Genomic DNA, 20,951 nt, shown 5'->3' on the forward strand with positions numbered 1-20,951 from the left:
TTTGATCACTCGGGAAATAATTGTCCGATTTTTAATGATAAAAAAATGTTGCCTATTTTCAATAAAAAAATATTTCGATATTTTATTTGCTTTGATAACCAAATATTAAAAAAATATTATTCTACAACTCCGACCTCTTTAAAGATTTTAAACTCGTACTTCCGCTTCTCAGGATTTGTCGAATCTGACTCAGTCTCCGGCTTCGGGTCATCGAAAAGTGCCAACTTTAGTATTACTCTTGAAAGACGTGGATATGAACGATCTCAATCCTACTTTTCTTCTTTTACAGACTGCCTCTTGAAGTTAGAGCATGTTACTAGTAGCATAAGCCACATCATGAGAAACCCATCATCGAACCTCCTGGTTACCTTTTGTGTGGCGCTACCGCTGGGTATCCTTGCGAATGTAGTCTCGGGTATCGCCGTGTTCAACCTTGGAAAAGAGGTTGTGTCTGGTATCAATAAAACATGGGGCCTCGTCGAAGATTTTAGCAAACCGGATCTGATTCTACAAAACATGTACCACATCAGCCGTAAGATCGAAGATACTGAACATCAGGTAAGACTGTTCCTTGCGGTTTGATTCGTTCTCCTACTTTTTTTTTCACCGACCTCTCAGATCCTTCTCGAGTCATCCTTGGCTAAGCTGCTCAAACAGTTTGGAAACAGCGCCAAGCTGGAGCCTACCCTCCAAGAACTCGCCGAACATCTGTATTGGATCAGCGGTCAGGAACGAATCATGCGATCGTTCGCGGATTCCGAGCAGCAGCCCGAACGGCATGAGCTGGAATCGTTTGCAGACAGCATCGTGGCACAGGATGCCAACAGCGTCCAGGAGCGGTTGTCGCGGATGGAGCTGCTGGTGCTGGGATCGCAGGATTTGCCCTTGCGGAAGCTCGGCTCGCTGGAATTGATGTTTCAGGCTATGAAAGTAAGTCGACTGTGGTGGGATTTGCAGCATGAGTCAGTAACAGTGCGATTGTTGTTTTTCGAGGAATTTAACATATCAATGGCTTTATGGTTATTTGTTATCTCAATTTCTGAGAAGATGAGAGTCTGGCAACACTGCCCGGACGTGGTCTTGCTGGAAGTCGCGCTCGATTCTTTTCGTTTTTTTACCGTTTATATTCGGGTTTTCGGATCAAAAAGTGTTTTCATTGCCGAAAAAGTGTTCCGTCCATTCGGGAAAGATGGAGTTTTTGCTGAATTCCGTCAGATAAGTGCATTATTCAGTGAATTTGTTTTGGTTCTTGGAATGGCGTCGCTGAGCTCTGAAACATCTTTTCGATGCATTTCAGTTGTATTAGTGTACGCCACAGCGGTGGGAAGCTTTTGGTTCATCTATGTGTGTATTGGTTTGTCGATGACGGGACGCGACGAGAGAGAGAGAGAGAGGTGTTGATGTTGTTGTAGCGGCTGGGCGAGCGGGAGAAGTGCTTTTTGTGAAGAAGAGTGTACAGGGTTGTTGACTCTGGTTGTGCGGGGAGGAGAAGGGGCGAGTGAAGTGAAATGAGAGAGAAAGCTTGGCGGTGTGGCCTTTTTTGCCGAAATTGTGTTGAAAGCGCTCCCCGCTTTAGCTTTAGAGAGAGAGGAGCTTGGTGTTGGTGCTCATTATCTGCTGTCATCATGCCGCGCTGTGTCGTCATCGTCATCATCGTCATCCGTCTCTGGCAGAGTGTGAAGGCGGTCGAACCAACAGTGCCGATGTATTGGTGTAACATTCTCGGTGAGTTCGCTCCATGTTGAGCACACACTTAGGTATCTGATGCACAACGATCAGACCCAGTCAGTTCATTTCGAGTTCTGAAACGGAATCTGATTAGGTTCCGTTTCAGAATTCGTATTGAATTGACAGAGATCTCCTATGTGTGAATGTCGTTGAAAGAAGGGATTGGGATTTCAAAGCTCGATGTCACCTATTCAGCAATTTGTTTATTTTGATTATTTCGTTCGAAAAAAAATGTGAGGACTTTCCATTATATTTGATATGTATATTATATGTATATTTAATATGCTGATTAAACCCATTACCCATAAAAAAATAACTAATTATAATTTTTGAATCGGTCGTATTAATTCAACTTATAACTCTTACATTTAAATAAAATAAATAAATAAATAAATAAATAATTAATATTTACTCTGCATCGCTGTAAGAGTTTAAAATCAAGATTCCAACTATGCGTTAAATCATTTATAACCTCGAATTCCGCTTAAACACATAATAATTTAAAGGAAAATATAAAATATAAATTACTCTTACAGTCGGTAGCTTGAGTTTAACAGCAGACATGTTAAAACTGTGTTTAATCAGCATTGCTTTTACAGGAATGAATGGTTAGTTTAGTAATACTACAGTCAATTTAATCATACACGGCTTCGTCGCGTTATATCTGCCGTGGCTTAAAATATAAAAAAATAAATCATGCATCTTTTATACTATACAGTCACAAGTATAAGTTTAATAATAAAAAAACTAACTCTACTTGATTCGCCCGCAATACCTTTCGGGGTATATCCTAGGGTTCTACCTCTCCTACTAACATTGAGTCCAAAACCACCCTACAAACATCTATACCACTAAGGTGACGTAGGGGTCCCTGCGCACTTTAGATAGGTGTTACTAACATTCCTTCATTTCCCCGAGGATAGCTTGGACCCGGCGTGGACCCCCTTATGCCCTGGGCTGTATTACACACTCATCAAAAGATGAAGACATGGTATCTCCCGTGTTGGATTATTGTTCCGGATGAGGGTCTAACACAACCAGACCAAACAGTGGGATAAGCGTTGTGGAGCCTTCCGGTGGTGGGGCGTCCTCCAAATGCTAATGCTAATGCTAATGCTAATTTGTTATCTCAATTTCTGAGAACTCCAGAAATACTTCTAAAATTCTTATGTAGGTTCATAGAACGCTTTTATCTTAAAAGAATGTTGACGCAAAGCTTTGTGCGTTTCCTGTTCTGGTCCACTTCTGGACTGAAGAACGTCATATCACTTATCAGCGTAGTAATACTCCGTAGTCGATGCCTTTCGAGATCCGGCTTCAAAAAAGTACGTCAGATCTTCAAACTCGATTCGTTGTGATTAGTAAAAGTCCGATTATTGCAACTCTGGTTTGTTCAACACAGACATCCGAGGCCACAATATGTAACCTGAAATTGTCGGCGCAGCAGGTTCTGTACGAACTGTTCAATGCCATCGCGATCGCTGATCTCAAGGGCTACAGCATGATGCAGTACTCCTGGATGTTACTGAAGGCGTACGGCAAGGGTGAGTTTATCGATTACCGTGAAAAACACACAATACGAGAATGGTTTTCACTCGTCGTAGGTAACTTCATCGCCGAGGCCAATTTAATGCGGTGGAGATTCGAGGATCGTACCAACCAAGCTCAGCAGTTGCTACAGCAGATCATGAAGCAAGCTAGTGGTGAGTACTGGCGCTGTGATCCGGAGCGAAAACAGCACAAGGAGGGGGAAACCTTCGTTCAGATCACCCGGCTGTTGCAGGGTTACGTGGAGAACGAGGTAAACTTGAACACGAACGATTCGTGCAGGAAAGATTGCGCTTATTATAGCTCGGATGTCAAGCAAGCGCAGTGCAAGAAGGGTATGTACTGCACGAAGCAGCTCGTGTGCTCCGGCAAGATCTATGAATGCGAATTCATCGATTCGCACATGTGGATCTGCCCGGCGACTTACAACAGTAATCGTCGGTATGAGTACATTGAATACGAGAACGGAATGGTATTCGGACAGAAGAAAACCTGCAGCCGCGGAACTACCAAGGTGGAATCATGGTGGCGCTGGCTGATCTGGCATTGCAGTAACTGCTTCTGTCTGTGCGACGACGCCAAGCATTCCGATCGGTACATCAATATGCGCGAGTCGGTGTCCGACCTTAAAAATAACAAGTAAGCCTTCACAAGGGTTTTTTAAGATTCATCAACTAACCATTGATATCTACTATCAGGGTCGTCACCGGCATGCGCTTCGTAAAGAAGAATCGCATCATCCACTTGATCGTTCAGCAAGGTCGTCTGCTGCCACGAAGACAGATCGACAATGGCACGCTGGAGTGGGTAGAACCACACAACTACAACTTGCTTTCGACGAATGTTCGTGTCGGTCGTGATTACCACACTCTGAACCGTAAAACCCGCAGCTTGGATCTGGACGATCTGTACGTGCCTCAAGGATACGTATTGACTGGGGTTCGCTTCCGATTGTTGGACAACCATCTCAACCTGGAGATTCGGATGACCGAGATAGACTTCGCTACGGGTCAGTTGACAGATCCCGACAAGAGTATCTGGATCGGTAACGACAATACAGAGCGCACCGTTAATAAAAGGTGAGATCATCTTCAACATCTTGATCAGACATCAACGCTAACCCTGCCCCATTCAAACAGAACCGAACTCGAGCTGGATCGACCGCATGTGCCGCTTCTATCGATCGTCAAGTCGCTCCCTGATTCCGCCAGTAACCAGTTTATCCAATTCCGTGCGAGTGATCGCAACATGGACGCCGCCCAGACCACGGTTCCGTTCTTCGATGCTCAGCCAGTGGTCCCAGTGAGGCCCGTTCCCCTGTCCGGAGCTGGACTGTTCCACAAAGGTCGACCCGGGTTCGGTGGCTTTGTCGCACCCATGGTTATGACGTACGACTTTGGTCCGCACATATTGGCTCCGTAAGATGAGACGGAGGCTGCAGTATAGTGACAGCAGTGTTTATGTCACAATTTCTTTGAATAAAAAGTATGGATAGAAGCATGTATTTGGTGTCATTTGTCGATCTTGTTTTATTTTTGTTTTCTGGATTATTGGAGTTTGACTTATATTTTTGTTTGATGACTTTATTGAGAGACGATCGTTACTTTTTTTTTTTAAATTTGCTGTCCCGTCACAAACGGGAAAAATTGTCCAGCATATTTTTGTTCTTGAATCTCAAAGTACCTACCTACCTACCTATACCTATGTACCTGTTTGTAATTTAATTTTTGTTAAAAGTGCAAAATTGGTCATTCTCTATCTCAGTACAGGCAGCTCAACGGCAGCCAACATCAGCTGTCAATTACGGAACCAAAATAAAGCAACCGTGCACTGTTGCACAGTACAAACACTGCAAACTGCAAAAACGGAAAGAGCCTTTTTTTTGTTGCTGTAAAATATTACCAAGAGTGTAGCAGTACCATCAGTACAACCCTCTGCCGCAAGAACGGCAGACAGAAAAGATGAATTCGCCAATATTTTAGCGTGCCATAATTATGGTTGGCTTATCTTCTCGCGCTACGCCTCGACCCAGGGATGCCAGGTCTGGTGGAAGTCGAATCCGTAGACTTGTTCAAAAAAAAAAATTTCAGGTGGTTGGTGTCTAGGGAACACAAAATATTTTTATTTCCAGAGTTTTTTTTGAAAAGGACCAATAAACCATTGTCTTTCATATGTTTATAGGACCTAATCAAAAAAAACTCTAGATTTTAGCTAGGGGTTATAGAATTTCCAAAACAAATAGTTTTCTTTTTAAAGAAGACCCTAAAATCGATTTAAGGTTTTATCAAGATCAACAAAAAATTAATTTCAAATTTCATGCCTAATTTTACGACACTATATTTTCTCAGTTGTGCTACTGTACATAAACTACAAAATATAAATGATTTATTGAAAATATGTTTTTTCATGATTTTATGTGCATGTGTCCGTTTCCTGATCTTCATTTAAAATTAATTTAAAATGACAACCGATCTGTCTAACAATCAAATTTAAAAAAAAACTGTTGTGGAAGTTTTACAAAAATTCAAAATATTTTTGAACAAACTTGAAGGAGCTAAACATGGTTATGATACATTGTGCCGTGACAGAATGACGTTTCTTTTTTTCAGTTTTTTGCTGTAACTCGGAAATTTCAAAGAAAACATCATCAATATTTTTACAGATTCTGAAAGTAAATAAATTTGCCATAAGACATTGGGCTAAGAGTTTAACGTTTCGGTTGCTGTTTTCCGTTCGTGCTTTTCGACGAGAAATTTATTCTATTTTCTGGATATGATAAGCTTTGGAAAAATGGTTTCTGACCACCGGATATATTTCAGGATTTCGAAGGTGGTTTTGAGGCGTTTTTGCAGTTTATATTTCATTTGCTTCAAAAGTCAAGGTTATAAATCTTTAAATGTTTGTAAATGTTGGCTTTACAAGCCTTAACTATACACAATCCAATCACAACAAATATTTCGCCAATAAATCAAGTTTTAAAATTTTCCTACTAGTATACTAGCCCGGAGAATGTGTCTTATAAACACAGGAAAATGCATTTTAATGTTGAATTGATTGCACTCCTATTTTCAAGATTTTTTATTACAAAAAATGGTTTACCATATTTTGTTAGGGACCTTGTTAGGTACCCTATTCAGAAGAAAAGGCAACATTAACATTGAATTTATGTGTATTACATAAAAAAATATGTCCACAGTCTTATTCCCATCATTGTTATATAATTTGATAAACCTACATTTTACATATAATATTACTTAAATTACATTTGCAACGTTTTTAAGTGCTTTGTAAACAGTCGAAAATTTTTATCTTGCGAATGAACTATCCAATTGATTTGGTGTTTTCGGCTAAGATTTTCATATTTTTTAGGCCGTTGCAATTTTTTTTAAATAGTGTTTTGAAATGCATTTTTCACCTGCCCAGTTGTTTTGCAATCATTAGTTTTAAAAATATCTAAGTACTAAAGATTTTTTTTTTCGCAGAAATTTTTTTTTGCAATAATGTACAACGGAAATTCACTGAAAATCCAAATATTTTCAATCGATCGCAGACATGCTAAATATGATTTTTAACTCTAACAAAAAAAATATTTTTTTTAATTACTTTTAAACTTTTAAAATTCCTAAATTTCGCATTTACATTTTTTCAAAAAAAAAACCTATGTTTGGCCGTGACTTATACAATTTTCACGCAAAACATTTTAAACTTCATTTTTGAAAGTAGAATCGAACTTGCAAACGAAAAGCAGTTTTTAGAAATTTTGATAAAGCTTTTACAAAGAATTTTTTTCTTAATAAGTGTAAATTTAATTTTTTTTTAGTTTTTATTTAAGTACACGTCTAATAAACATTGTAGATTTGTCTTTTCGTTCCTGCGATACAGCAACTTAAATATAAAGAATAAAAAAAAAGTTTTCAAAATGTCACCCGAACAGCAAGATTTTTTTATTCAAGATAGCCCTTTCATTCATTAAATATTATTTAAATTCAGAAAATTTGAAATTTTCCGAAAATCCTAAGCCAGGGCTGCCTAACATCCGGCGGCGAAGGCATTTTATCTGGCCTACGGCGGTTTTCGAAAAATGTTTGTGTAGACCGTTCATGAAATATTATATTAATGTCATAAATGCAAAAAACAATCTGAAGATAAAATTTTAACATTTTTAACAAAACATTTATTGAAGCATTTATATGGATTTTGCTTTTATCTTTTTTTGTACAAAAAAAAACAGGGAAGTGCTGGCATGGTGAAAAGTTTTAAATTGTCTATATATTTTTTTAAAATTTTCCATGGATTTCAGGTTTTGGGATATTACAGCGTTATTTTGCCAAAATTAACACATTTGAGCAATTCTCTACGAAATCGGTATTTTTTCTTTAATTTTAATTTTTGTATTTTCAATCCGGCTGAAACTTTTTTGGTGCCTTCGATATGCTTAAAGAAGCCATTTTGCATCACTAGTTTGTCCATATTATGTTCCATACAAATTTGGCAGCTGTCCATACAAAAATGATTTATGAAAATTCGAAAATCTGTATCTTTGGAAGGAATTTTTTGATCGATTTGGTGTCTTCGGCAAAGTTGTAGGTATGTATAAGGACTACACTGGAAAAATTTGATAAACGGTAAAAAAAATTAGTGACTTTTTATTTCACTTTTTGTCACTAAAACTTGATTTGCAAAAAACACTATTTTTAATTTTTTTTAATCAAGACTAACATTTCAAAAGGTTAAAATTAAAAAAAATGACCGGTTAAAATTAAAAAAAAATATCCATACCTGCAACTTTGCCGAAGACACCAAATCGATAAAAAAAATTCCTTCCGCAGATACAGATTTTCGAATTTTCATAAATCATTTTTGTATGGACAGCTGCCAAATTTGTATGGAAAATTACAGGGTGGTTAAATCTTCGCGATTTTCGCGATTTTCGCGAATTTCGCGGAAATCTAAATTGCTCTCACCAAGCAGGATTTAGATTAATTTGCGTTCTTTCTAGGGCGTCCAATTTTCCCGGGTTTAGAATTTCCCGGGAAACGGGAAAAATATTTTTGAAATCCCGGGAATTCCCGGGATCCCGGGAAATTTTTGAAGCAGTCAAAAAATCTATATTTTCATAATATTTGATAGGCTTTCAAGCTTAAAATCATTGAATAAGCTTAATAATAATAATTGGTGCCATCTTCACTTCAATCTAGACAAGGACGACAGTTTTGAAATAATTTAAAAGAAATCGAAAAAAAATATTTAAAAAAGTACAAATATCAATTTCAATGTCATTTAAATTAAATAAGTGTTTTATGAATATATTTCTTATATATTTTTTTATAAATGCCATAACAAGAAAAGCTTGAAAAATTTCATTACAAATATCTACAAAAACGAGAAGCGACAACAAAACCAGATTTTTTTTTAAAAAAAAAGGTCGTATAAGCTATTGTTCTTCATATGTTTATATGACCTTTAAAAAAAATCAGAAAATAAAATGATACCAGTCAATGCAAAATTTTAGATAAGTTTTCAATGTCTTATTTTAAATAAAACATATTTTACTAATTCTCTTTAAGTTAGTACCGTCAACTGGGGAAAATCAGGACTACAGTCTGAAAGGTACAGGAGATTTCAGAGCAATACATTTCTAGACTTTTTTTTATTAGGTCCTTTAAACATATGAAACACAATAGTTTATTGGACCTTTAAAAAAAAAAACTGGATTTGGAAATTGGTGTACTAATTGTTTTTTCTGTTTCTGTTTTAACCGAAGTTATTTAAAACACGATGCATTTTTTTTCTTAAATAGCAGTCTTAATTCGTTACTTGCCCCAGATTCCGGTGTTTGATGAAAAATATTTTAAGGTTAGATTTTTTTTTCAAATTTAAAATCCTAAATATAAATTTAATACCCAGTCTTTAAAAAAAAACATAAAATTAAATAGAAAATGTTTAAAGCGTCAGGCATTTTGCGGATCTGTGAACTAAATTTTAAACAATTTTCCCTAATAAGTCAAATTAAAGCTGATATAATCCGAATCCAAATTTAAAATTTGTATTGATTACTATGTATTAAACTGTTCATCTATTTCTACAACCAAATCAGAATTTCCAGACCAAAATTTGATTTTTTTTTCAATTTCGGGAATTCCCGGGACAAATTATGAAAAATCCCGGGATTCGGGAATTCCCGGTTTTGGAAAAATCCCGGGATTTTTGTCCCGGGAATTCCCGGGATGGACGCACTAGTTCTTTCTTCTGGAAATACTAGATTTAGACAAACATTTTCACTAGCCATCGAAATCTACGTTGTATTCTTGAAGATAGACCCACAGGAACATTCAACAGAAATCCGCGAAATCCGCGCCGCGAAAATCGCGAAATCCGCGAAGATTTTTAACCACCCTGAAATTATATGGACAAACTAATGATGCAAAATAGATTCTTTGGGCATACCGAAGGCACCAAAAAAGTTTCAGCCGGATTAAAAAATACAAAAAATGATCGAAATCTCAGAGAATTGCTCATTTACCATATTAATGCTCTGGGCATACAAATGTCTCGAAGCAAATTTGGTTATAGTAATTTAGAAATATAGAAATAATAAAATGTATAAACAAAAAATATGTGTTATAGATGGTTTGAAAAATATTTTTCCTTATTTTTGTTTAAAATCTTTGAATTTTAAATTAATTTGATTTCACGAATAAAAAATTAAATAAAAAGAAACACTTAAATTTTGTTTTGAATGCTTAAATTAACCGAAAAAAAATCAGTTTCAATGTTAAATTTTTCAAATGTTTTTTTTTTAAATTTCATGTCAATTTAAAGTAGAAAATAGAAACTAGAAACAAGAAATTAAATCATCGATTTGAAAATACTGCAACAAGAAAACTGGGTTAGGGATTTTTTATCAACCTGTATACTACTCCAACTGCCATTTTTAAATCAGAATTCTTTAAAGCAATCGGCAAACATTTGAATTTAAAATCAATTTATCAAAGTGTGGAGATATTAAGGAGGGCGCCAAATTGATGCTTCGCCAAGGGCCCCTTGGACCCAAGGTGCATCCCTGAAGCAAAGTAACATTTTTCGAAGAGCAAAAGTTACTAAAAATGTCCTCATGAACACGGGAAAAAATATGTGGAATTTTCACTTGTAACCTCTTCTTAGAGAAAGTTACTCAAAACCCTATACAATATTCCTACTCTCAATTTTTGTTAAAGGTTTTTATCCGGAGAATAACTTTTTAGAACATCGCAAAGCGCTAAAAGTTGATTCCGAAAAGAAACAAGATGTTTTGGGATATTTTTTTTGTTTCTTGGGCCCAATACACACCACATATTCTAATTTCAATCCAAATTTGCCTTTAAACTCAAGTATAACTTATGTTACGATTTTGTTTTAAATTATTTATTAATGTTTTATTCACACCAACATAGGGGGACAGGGGGTAATATGCAACCCCGGGGGAAAATGCACCCCCAGCATTTCTCGATATTAGGAAGAATTTTCCGGGGAAAAATTCATAGAAATTGGAAGCTTAACATTGTAAAACTATGCTGGAAAAGTTTGAGCATGGTAGGATAAAAACAGCCAAAGTTATTTGCAAAACTTTAAAATGTTGTGTTTTGATCTAATTTTGATTGAACTTCCATTATGATTTTTGGACAATATAAAAAGCATTTATTGATATTGTAAGTGTTTGTTTATATAGTTTTTACCACAATCTTCATTATTATATAAATAGATGAGTCCAAAAACATAAAAAAATGTATTTTTGATTGAATTTTATGTAATAAGCGTGGTCGGGGCAAAATGCATCGCTGTGATGCTCCTTTGTAAAAACAGCGGTGTCATCTAGTGGTGGCTAGTGAAAACTGCTTTCACCCGGTGCATTTTGCCCCATTTTTGTGGTGCATTTTGCCCCTTTGTTGTAGTGCATTTTGCCCCAATCCTGTGGTGCATATTGCCCCGCATGATTGTTTGGAATGAATCAAAAATATTTTTAGAAATATGCATTTTTAAACAATTTTGAGGGGTTTTCAAGACATTTTAGGCTGGTACAAATATTTTTAAAAGTTTTTGTCACCCCCCCCTTCAAAATTGGCCCGAAAAATCAGGGGGCAAAAAAAATATTTTTACAATAAACTTCAAAATTTCAATGAAAATTCAAGTGCAACCAACTGAAATCAAATTAAAATACATTCTCCTGCGTTTAAAATCATTTTTAGTATGTTTGGGTTTATTAAAAAATCTTAAGATTTTTTGAAAATGTTCGATGCAAAATCTTTTTTTTCGATACAATTTTTGTTTTTGTCAGATCTAGATTTTTTGAAAACTAATGATTGCAAAACAACTGAACTAGTGTAAAATGCATTTTAAAACACTTTTTTCATTTAAATGTGAAGACTATGGCTTGTTATTGAAATTTTTATATTTTTTTATTTTTTTGCCCCCCCCCCTTGACCTCGGCCAGGGCCGAGGGACAAAAACTTTTTTAAATATTTGCATCGGCCTTACACATGGGTGACGAAGAATAATAGTTGTTTTAGAACATCTAACAAAATTCTTCCACAGAATTGATGTTATGGTTGAGAAATCACAGTTTTCCCTTAGGGGGTGCATATTACCCCCTCTCCCCCTAATTATTTTACAATCATCGACTTGACGTGACCTCAACCCACTAGATCGGTTACTTATTTATAAGCCTCATTTCTCCTAAACGACTTTTCAATTTAACGATCCTTAAAACTTCTTGTAAAACAGATTGTTCAAAACGTTTTCATAAAACATTTTTATCACGAAAAAATATAATTTCACGTCCTTCATACAATTATCAGCCGGTATGAAAATCCGTAGATTTTGGAGATCAATCCGTAGATCCGTAGAAATGGCTGAAATCCGTAGATCTACGGAGAAATCCGTAGATATGGCATCCCTGCGCTCGACCTATTAGGGGGATGGCGTCGCTATTTTTAGACCACGTTTTCCACTTTTTCTCATCGAAACCGACTACTTTATCGACTTCATTTTGCTGGGCGAGATAGGACGCCGTCTATTTTTAGACGATGACTCAGCACTTTTCCACTCTTGCGCTTAAAAAAACCAGGTGGCAGCACGATGTAACGCCACGTCCCTATTATGTCATGGGTTGAGCGCCACCCCTTATGGGAGACTTTCAAAATACTTTGCCTTGACCTGTTATGAGATCCGCACAAGAAGGATGAATCTTCAGATGCTAAAGTTTGCGACAAGAGCACTTTTTTGACTCGAACGGGAGGTCGATGCACTCCAGTTCGGCAGTCAGAGATTGCAAATTCTTAACCTGGCCATGGTCTTCGTTTCGTACATAAGTACATACACTTATGGTACTCGGGTCTATATGACCCAGAAATGTATTTGGCTGCCAAAATTCGGAATCTTGACCGATTTTGGATGTCTTGGCCGCAAATGAAAGGTTAGAATGTCTACTTTGTGATTCCGACTGGCAGAACCGGTTTTGGGCACTGTGGCCACCGGGAACCTGCTACAACCGAAAAAAGTCCTTTTTGAGGCCCCGACTTTGAGGACCTGTATCTCCGGAACGATAACACATAGCGGGTTGCTTCCAGTTGCATTTGACGGGTAATAACCTCAACTTTAAGCTCCCGTAGAGATGATTTGTCAAAAGTGGACACCGGTTCCGTTAACCCGAAACATCCGAAAAACATGATTTTTTCAGCTTTTGTTATAAAATCAACACATTAGTCAATTTTTTCAACCGGATTTTTAGTAAATCATTACATACGCACACTACCTACTACCTCTGACTGTTTGGGATCGTTCCGGCCAACTGTGGCCAATCCGGAACCGGTTCCAGGGTACCACCAAAACGGTTCCAATAATGGTATCGCTAGAAACCCGTCATGTTGCATATCAAACTTCATGAAATTGAAAATTATGACCATCTGAGGTCATGCCGATATCCTCTGACCCAACCTGGTCACTCCGGAACCAGTTACCGATGGCCACTGGGGGACACTTCCGGAGTATGCAGGAAAGCATATCATGCGACATATCAAACGTCATGAAATTGAAAATTATGACCATCTGAAGTCATTCCGATATCCTCTGACTCACCCTGGTCACGCCGGAACCGGTTACCGGTGGCCACTGGGGGACACTTCCGGAGTATGCAGGAAAGCATATCATGCGACATATCAAACGTCATGAAATTGAAAATTATGACCATCTGAAGTCATTCCGATATCCTCTGACTCACCCTGGTCACTCCGGAACCGGTTACCGGTGGCCACTGGGGGACACTTCCGGAGTATGCAGGAAAGCATATCATGCGACATATCAAACGTCATGAAATTAAAAATTCTGACCATCTGAGGTCATTCCGATATCCTCTGACTCACCCTGGTCACGCCGGAACCGGTTACCGGTGGCCACTGGGGGACACTTCCGGAGTATGCAGGGAAGCATATCATGCGACATATCAAACTTCATGAAATTGAAAATTATGACCATTTGAGGTCATGCCGATATCCTCTGACCCAACCTGGTCACTCCGGAACCGGTTACCGGTGGCCACTGGGGAACACTGCCGGAGTATGCAAGGAACCCTACCATGCGACGTATCAAACTTCATGAAATATAAAATTATGACCATCTAAGGTCATGCCAATATCCTATGACCCAACCTGGTCAACGGAATCGGTTACCGGTGGACACGGGGGGACACTTACGGAGTATGCAAGGAAGCATATCATGCGACATATCAAACTTCATGAAATATAAAATTATGACCATCTAAGGTCATGCCAATATCCTATGACCCAACCTGGTCAACGGAATCGGTTACCGGTGGACACGGGGGGACACTTACGGAGTATGCAAGGAAGCATATCATGCGACATATCAAACTTCATGAAATATAAAATTATGGCCATCTAAGGTCATGCCAATATCCTATGACCCAACCTGGTCACGCCGGAATCGGTTACCGGTGGACACGGGGGGACACTTACGGAGTATGCAAGGAAGCATATCATGCGACATATCAAACTTCATGAAATATAAAATTATGACCATCTAAGGTCATGCCAATATCCTATGACCCAACCTGGTCACGCCGGAACCGGTTACCGGTGGCCACTGGGGGACAATTCCGGAGTATGCAAGGAAGCATATCATGAAACATATCAAACCTCATGAAATTGCAAATTATGACCACCAAAGGTCTTGCCCACGTTTTGCAATCCAACCTGGCCACTGGGAGACAATTTCTGGTGGCGATGTCCTCCGGCCCATCCTGATTAATTTGGAACCGAAAATGGGTTGGGAATAGAGGAAATTTGTGAAACATGCAAAGAACCAAGTTTGAAGTTTCTTCTCGAACCTAAGATTTAAAAGGTTTTAATGGGGAGAGCACCAAATCCTTTTCATTTTCCAAGGAACCTTCCATCCCAGAGTTCGAACTGACGACCTTTGGATTGGGAGTCCAACCGCCGCCAGCGACTCCACCGGAGCAGGCTTGGTTTGGAGTGTTGATTGTAATTATAGCAGGGAGAAAACTGGAATGATCAAATAACCGTACAACAACTGAGGCTGGAACCGACGTTCTACTTCCCCATCCGATAGAAGGCGTGATGACACATTACTCGTCACAAGAAATGTGGACGCAATCACACTAGCAGCTACACAACCGAGCCCGTTTACCATTCCGGAACCATTTAATTGATGGTGGTTTTAATTTTCTGTAGTAGATAAATTTAGTGTAACCTTCCAAAATTACCTAACTTACAGACCCTCCGGAAGTGTCCCCCAGTGGCAACCCGTATCCGGTTCCGGAGTGACCAAGTTGGGTCATAGGATATCAGCATGACCTTAGATAATGATAATTTTTAATTTCATGATATTTGATACGTCGCGTGATATGTTTCCTTGAATTCTCCGGAAGTGTCCCCCACTGGCACCGGTAACCGGTTACGATGTGACCAGGTTGGGTCAGAGGATTTCGGCATGACCTTAGATCAGTGGTCCTCAGCCAGCTGATCATCGCGGGCTTATTTGGAAATTTGCCCCAGAGTCGAGGGCAACATGTAAAATATAAATAAAAAATAAGTTGTAGAGTAGAATAGTTTGAAATTGAAATTTTGACAAACAACTAAATTTTTGACAACTTAGAAATTGTCACCAATTATACATAATCAATTGAAAAAAAATCAACATTCTTCATAAATTTTTCTCATCATATTTCATGTTTTAAAATATAAATGTTGAACAATTCGACAATATTTCACTTAAAAAAAAATATTTTTTTGTTATATTTATATTAACTTTTTTTTGTTTATAATTATTTTCTTGGTTTTGCGAACACATTTGGTTTGATTGTTCTATTTAAGCTTTGAATGTTTTGAACATTTTTTCAATGATTTTTTGAGTGAATTTTGAAGAAGCAGTAATAAGTTTTGAATTATCCGTATGTTATAGGAAAAAATCATATTTATTGAAATTTAGAAGTTTATTTTGGTTCGAAAATTTTGTATTATTGAACAAGATAAAAAAGTGTTTTTTCAATGATTTTGAAATTTTTTAAGATCTTTTCGTACGAAGTACAATCTTTTCGTTTCATTTTGAATCAAAGATTAGGGTATAAAAAAAAAAGATCAAAAATATAATCAAATAGAATTTTTATGTTCTGTCGATTTTTTAGGATAACAAAATTGAACCATAAAATATTAGCTCGGAATTCATATTTTATAATTTCCTTATTCAATATTTCTAACAAGTTTTAGTCAGAAAGTGATCTGATGTTTAGAACTGTTGGATATTTATTTATTCTTAGTATTTTTAGCAACGTGATTCCCAAATAATACAAAGTTTTTGTCACACTATCACATTCATAATTTTATATTTTTAAAGGAATGAATGTTTCATATTCATTATTTCCAAATTTAGAAATTTAATCGCTTTATAAATTCTACAGGAAAATAAGGCACCACTAATTTAATACTTCCCATGACCTTATAAATATTGTAGAAATCAGAAATCAAATATGGTTATTTCGTAAAAAAAAACATATTTTTTCTTTTTAAAGAAACTTAGTTCATGATTTCTCTAGCGAACTTCATATGAGAACGCAAAGTGGGCCGGATTCCAAAATAATTTCAAAACCATCCCGAAGGCCGTACAGAAGACCTCGGTTAGCCACATACGGCCCGCAGGCCGCATTTTGGTGACCACCGCCTTAGATGGTTATAATTTTCAAATTCATGAAGTTTGATACGTCGCATGATATGCTTCTCTGCATACTCCGGAAGTGTCCCCCAGTGGCCTCCGGTTCCGGCGTGACCAGGTTGGGTAGGAGGATATTGGCATGACCTTAGATGGTCATAATTTTCTATTTCATGAAGTTTGATATGTCGCATGATATGCTTCCTTGCATACTCCGTAAGTGTCCCCCCGTGTCCACCGGTAACTGGTTCCGGAGTGACCAGGTTGGGTCAGAGGATATTGGCATGACCTTAGATAGTCATAATTTTCTATTTCATGACGTTTGATATGTCGCATGATATGCTTCCTTGCATACTCCGGAATTCTCCCCCAGTGGCCACCGGTAACCGGTTCCAGCGTGACCAGGTTGGGTCATAGGATATTGGCATGTCCTTAGATGGTCATAATTTTCTTTTTCATGAAGTTTGATACGTCGCATGGTAGGGTTCTTTGCATACTCCGGCAGTGTTCCCCAGTGGTCACCGGTAACCGGTTCCGGAGTGACCAGGTTGGGTCAGAGGATATCGGCATGACCTCAGATGGTCATAATTTTCAATTTCATGAAGTTTGATATGTCGCATGATATGCTTCCCTGCATACTCCGGAAGTGTCCCCCAGTGGCCACCGGTAACCGGTTCCGGAGTGACCAGGGTGAGTCTGAGGATATCGGAATGACTTCAGATGGTCATAATTTTCAATTTCATGAAGTTTGATATGCAACATGACGGGTTTCTAGCGATACCATTATTGGAACCGTTTTGGTGGTACCCTAGAACCGGTTCCGGATTGGCCACAGTTGGCCAGAACGATCCCAAACAGTCAGGGGTAGTATATAGTATACGAATGTAATGATTTAAAAAAAAATCCGGTTGAAATAATTGACTAATGTGTTGATTTTATAACAAAAGCTGAAAAAATCATGTTTTTCGGATGTTCCGGGTTAACGGAACCGGTGTCCACTTTTGACAAATCATCTCTACGGGAGCTTAAAGTTGAGGTTATTACCCGTCAAATGCAACTGGAAGCAACCCGCTATGTGTTATCGTTCCGGAGATACAGGTCCTCAAAGTCGGGGCCTCAAAAAGGGCTTTTTTCGGTTGTAGCAGGTTCCCGGTGGCCACAGTGCCCAAAACCGGTTCTGCCAGTTGGAATCGCAAAGTAGACATTCTAACCTTTCATTTGCGGCCAAGACATCCAAAATCGGTCAAGGTTCCGAATTTTGGCAGCCAAAAACATTTCTGGGTCATATAGACCCGAGTACCATAAGTGTGACTTTTTTTCTGGGGGGCACTTCCGGTGGCCACCGGAAGTCCATTTTTGGCTCAAATGTGTTTCTTGGTAAGATGCACAAAGTCATAAAATTTCAGCTCTGTAAGTGCCAAAGGTCAAAAGTTACGATAACTTTTATCATGCTCTTGGGTCATATAGACCCGAAGACCATGCCCGGGTTAAGAGATGCTTCGGCTAAACTCGCACAATTATTGCAATTGTAATGTTGCTCGAGTTCTAGAGAACCGAAGTTGTTCTAATTGCACCTCTACTGAGGGTTCTAGGACTTCGACTCGGTCACTTTTACCCTGATCGTGGAGGAAGCAGGAGTGGTCGAAGGACCGTTTTGGAATCGTTTTTGGAAGTTAGTTTAAAGTCGTGGAAGTGTTTCAGTGGCAGAAGTTAATTCTGCATTTTATTTCTAGAGCTCGCGGCTAGGTAGAGTTAGGAGTAGGGTAGTGGCGGAACCGTTTGAAACCCTGATACTCCAGGTAACGTGGTTAAATTGTGGTTACCTAGTGCGCGCATCCGCGCCGTCGTCGCAACCGACGCTATCATCGCAGCATCGTAGCTGCACATCTGTGCGCCCCCGCACACCGGAAGTGATGCTGAACGCACGCCGTTAGTGCCAACCCGTCTGCTGTTAGCCGCCGGCCGAACCATCTCGTCGTGGCCGAAGCGGTAAGCGCGCCACCACCTGCTCGCCGGATCGCCAACCAACACACGTAAAACCATGGTAGTGTAAGTACGAACTTTTTCCCCCGACATGCGCATGATCGATCGTTGGCCAAGACTTTTTCCGCCAACCCCGTGGGCAACATAAGCCACCCCCACATGTTGCGTGATCGCAAAACCCCCCAGTGAATTATAGCGATCCCGAATGAATTTCGCCCCCCAAGCCAACGCACACTGCCGTCAGGTAGAGAGACAGGAATTCTCTTGTGGTACCGAGGTACCGTGGTAGACTAGCATGTAGAAGATCTCTGGATCGAATCCCGTAGGATCCGATATTTTTTTGTAAAACAATAAATTGTAGCTACGAAAATGCGAACCTGAATATACGTTTTTGAGTTTCTAGAGTAATTTTGTAGTTTTTTCTGATGTTTTCTGTTTGGTTCCGCCATTCTGGCTTCTGAAGCGTTCTGGAGAAAGTTGATTGAGGAGATTTTCTACCTGTGATGATAAGAACGGGGCAAGTACAATCTTTTGTTTTCTAGATCTGAGGTATTTTTTTTAGTTTGCGATCTTTTTCTTCCTTTTGTAGCGCCTCGGCTAACCGCCGAGTTCTCGGATGAGTCGGATCGTTCTTAATCGCAAATTTTGGCATCAAGGATACACCCGCCCTGTGGCAGGGTCTCATAGCTGGGCAAAGCAGGACATGATGAATGGTCTCCCTTTGGGAGTGGCGCTTAAGCCATTCGTTTAATTACGCCAATGCGATCCGACCGACCGCCTCCGGTTACAAGATTTACATTTAAAAGATACAGTAGTTGTTCGGTAACTGGGCTGAGAACGTAGCCCAGTCACCGAATGCTGCTCGCTAAATGGGCTGAACGAAAAATAACGAGGGGACCACAGATGCATAATATTTTCCTGATGAAATATGAAAATAAAAGTTACTCAAATTCATTTTCAATGCTCACTTTTCATATTTCTTTAATTGTGGCTTGAAATTAAATAAACGTTTGATTTTTTTTATTTAACATGATTTTTACATCCATTAACCCCTCGGTATGCCTTTTAACTGGGCTACGGCCCAGTTAAACAACGCCCGGTTACCGAACAACTACTGTAGTACTGTGAAGCCAACTGGGGCGAATCGGGATTACAGTCTAAATAGAGACAGCAGTTTATAAAGCACGTTGAAGCATTGTTGTCCTGTGTCTGTTCTAACATTAACCATTTGAAAATATCAAAATACGCCGGAATGAATCTGCTTCTAGGCAAGACCAGAGGCCTCGGATCATCTTGCACCCTTCAGAGGAATTGTTCTGAAGACCATTCCCTTGGACCTAGAGATCCCAGATAGGGAGACTGGTCGAAGTGAATTTGACGTACACAAACAGATACGAGTTTGACGTATCCAAACGAGCATTTGCCTTTACGCTCAGCAAAACTTATCAGTGTTGCCAAGCTCAAAACATACGTTAGCAAACTTAGACCAGTCTCCCTACCTCGGGCAACCTCATATAATTTTTGATTTGTGCATTTTTAATTGTTTTTGACCCGGGCTAGTGACCATCCATAAACCACGTGGGCACTTTTTTGGGAATCTGCTCCGAAATCAATAAAAAAAACATTATGAAAAAAAATGCATCTTTCTTATTTTTTTACATGTGTCCTGATTTGCCCAAGATGCCGGTGTTTTATGAAAAATAATTAAATGTGATATTTTTTCAAATTTAAAATTATAAATATACCTGATAATAGGTACACAGTCTTTTAAAAATGAATCAAATTAAATAGAAAATATTTAACGCGCTAGGCATTTTACGAATCCTTGAACTAAAATTTTAACAACTTTCCTTACTAAGCCCAATTGATGGTTTTGTATGCTATAAATTTTTTTTACAATTAACGATTACTAAATATTCGTCTGTTCATCTATTTCCTCAACAAAATCTGAATTTCCAGAACAAAATATTTCTTTTTTATATTCGGGAATTCCCGGGACAAAACATAAAAATTACCGGGATTCGGAAATTCCCGGTTTTGAAAAAAAAAATCCCGGGAATTTTGTCCCGGGAATTGGGTCCTAAAATGAAGCTTAGATTGCTGATATTATTGTTTATAGCGATCAAGCTTATTTTTCCGAGTACAATGACCCTTTGTACGACCACAAAGAGTTTAAAATGGATTTTTAAATCAATTTTGAAAAATTAACCTCGTGGTCCTTCTTGACAGAAAAGCTCCTACTTGACAGCTCGTTCCAAGGGGACCATAGTCTATCCATCGAAAAAATGTTGCCTAACCAAAAAAAAATTTTGCATTAAAATGAAAAAAGTGATCAGAAATGGTTTTTAATCGTGTTTTTTACCGTAGTACATAAAAATTTACATAGGGCTTTAGTACCCCATTCCCGGGTTGGACGCACTTATTGGGTACTAAAGCCCTATGTCAACCTCAGAGGTTACAGCTTGATGCAGTTT

General features: G+C 38.5%; 1 protein-coding gene across 1 annotated transcript; it reads left to right on the forward strand.

Moving 5' to 3' along the window:
- The first annotated feature begins 201 nt into the window (after window positions 1–201).
- Window positions 202–4,761, forward strand: LOC120419258 (uncharacterized). The gene is made up of 6 exons (XM_039581913.2): window positions 202–558; window positions 619–930; window positions 3,131–3,272; window positions 3,333–3,915; window positions 3,975–4,355; window positions 4,416–4,761. Exons 1-6 carry the CDS (start codon window positions 337–339, stop codon window positions 4,696–4,698), a joined length of 1,923 nt encoding a protein of 640 aa, XP_039437847.1. The 5' UTR covers window positions 202–336; the 3' UTR covers window positions 4,699–4,761.
- Window positions 4,762–20,951: the final 16,190 nt, after the last annotated feature.

The sequence above is a fragment of the Culex pipiens genome, chromosome 1 (genome assembly GCF_016801865.2).
Source record: "Culex pipiens pallens isolate TS chromosome 1, TS_CPP_V2, whole genome shotgun sequence".
In the NCBI taxonomy this organism is placed as follows: Eukaryota; Metazoa; Arthropoda; class Insecta; order Diptera; family Culicidae; genus Culex; species Culex pipiens.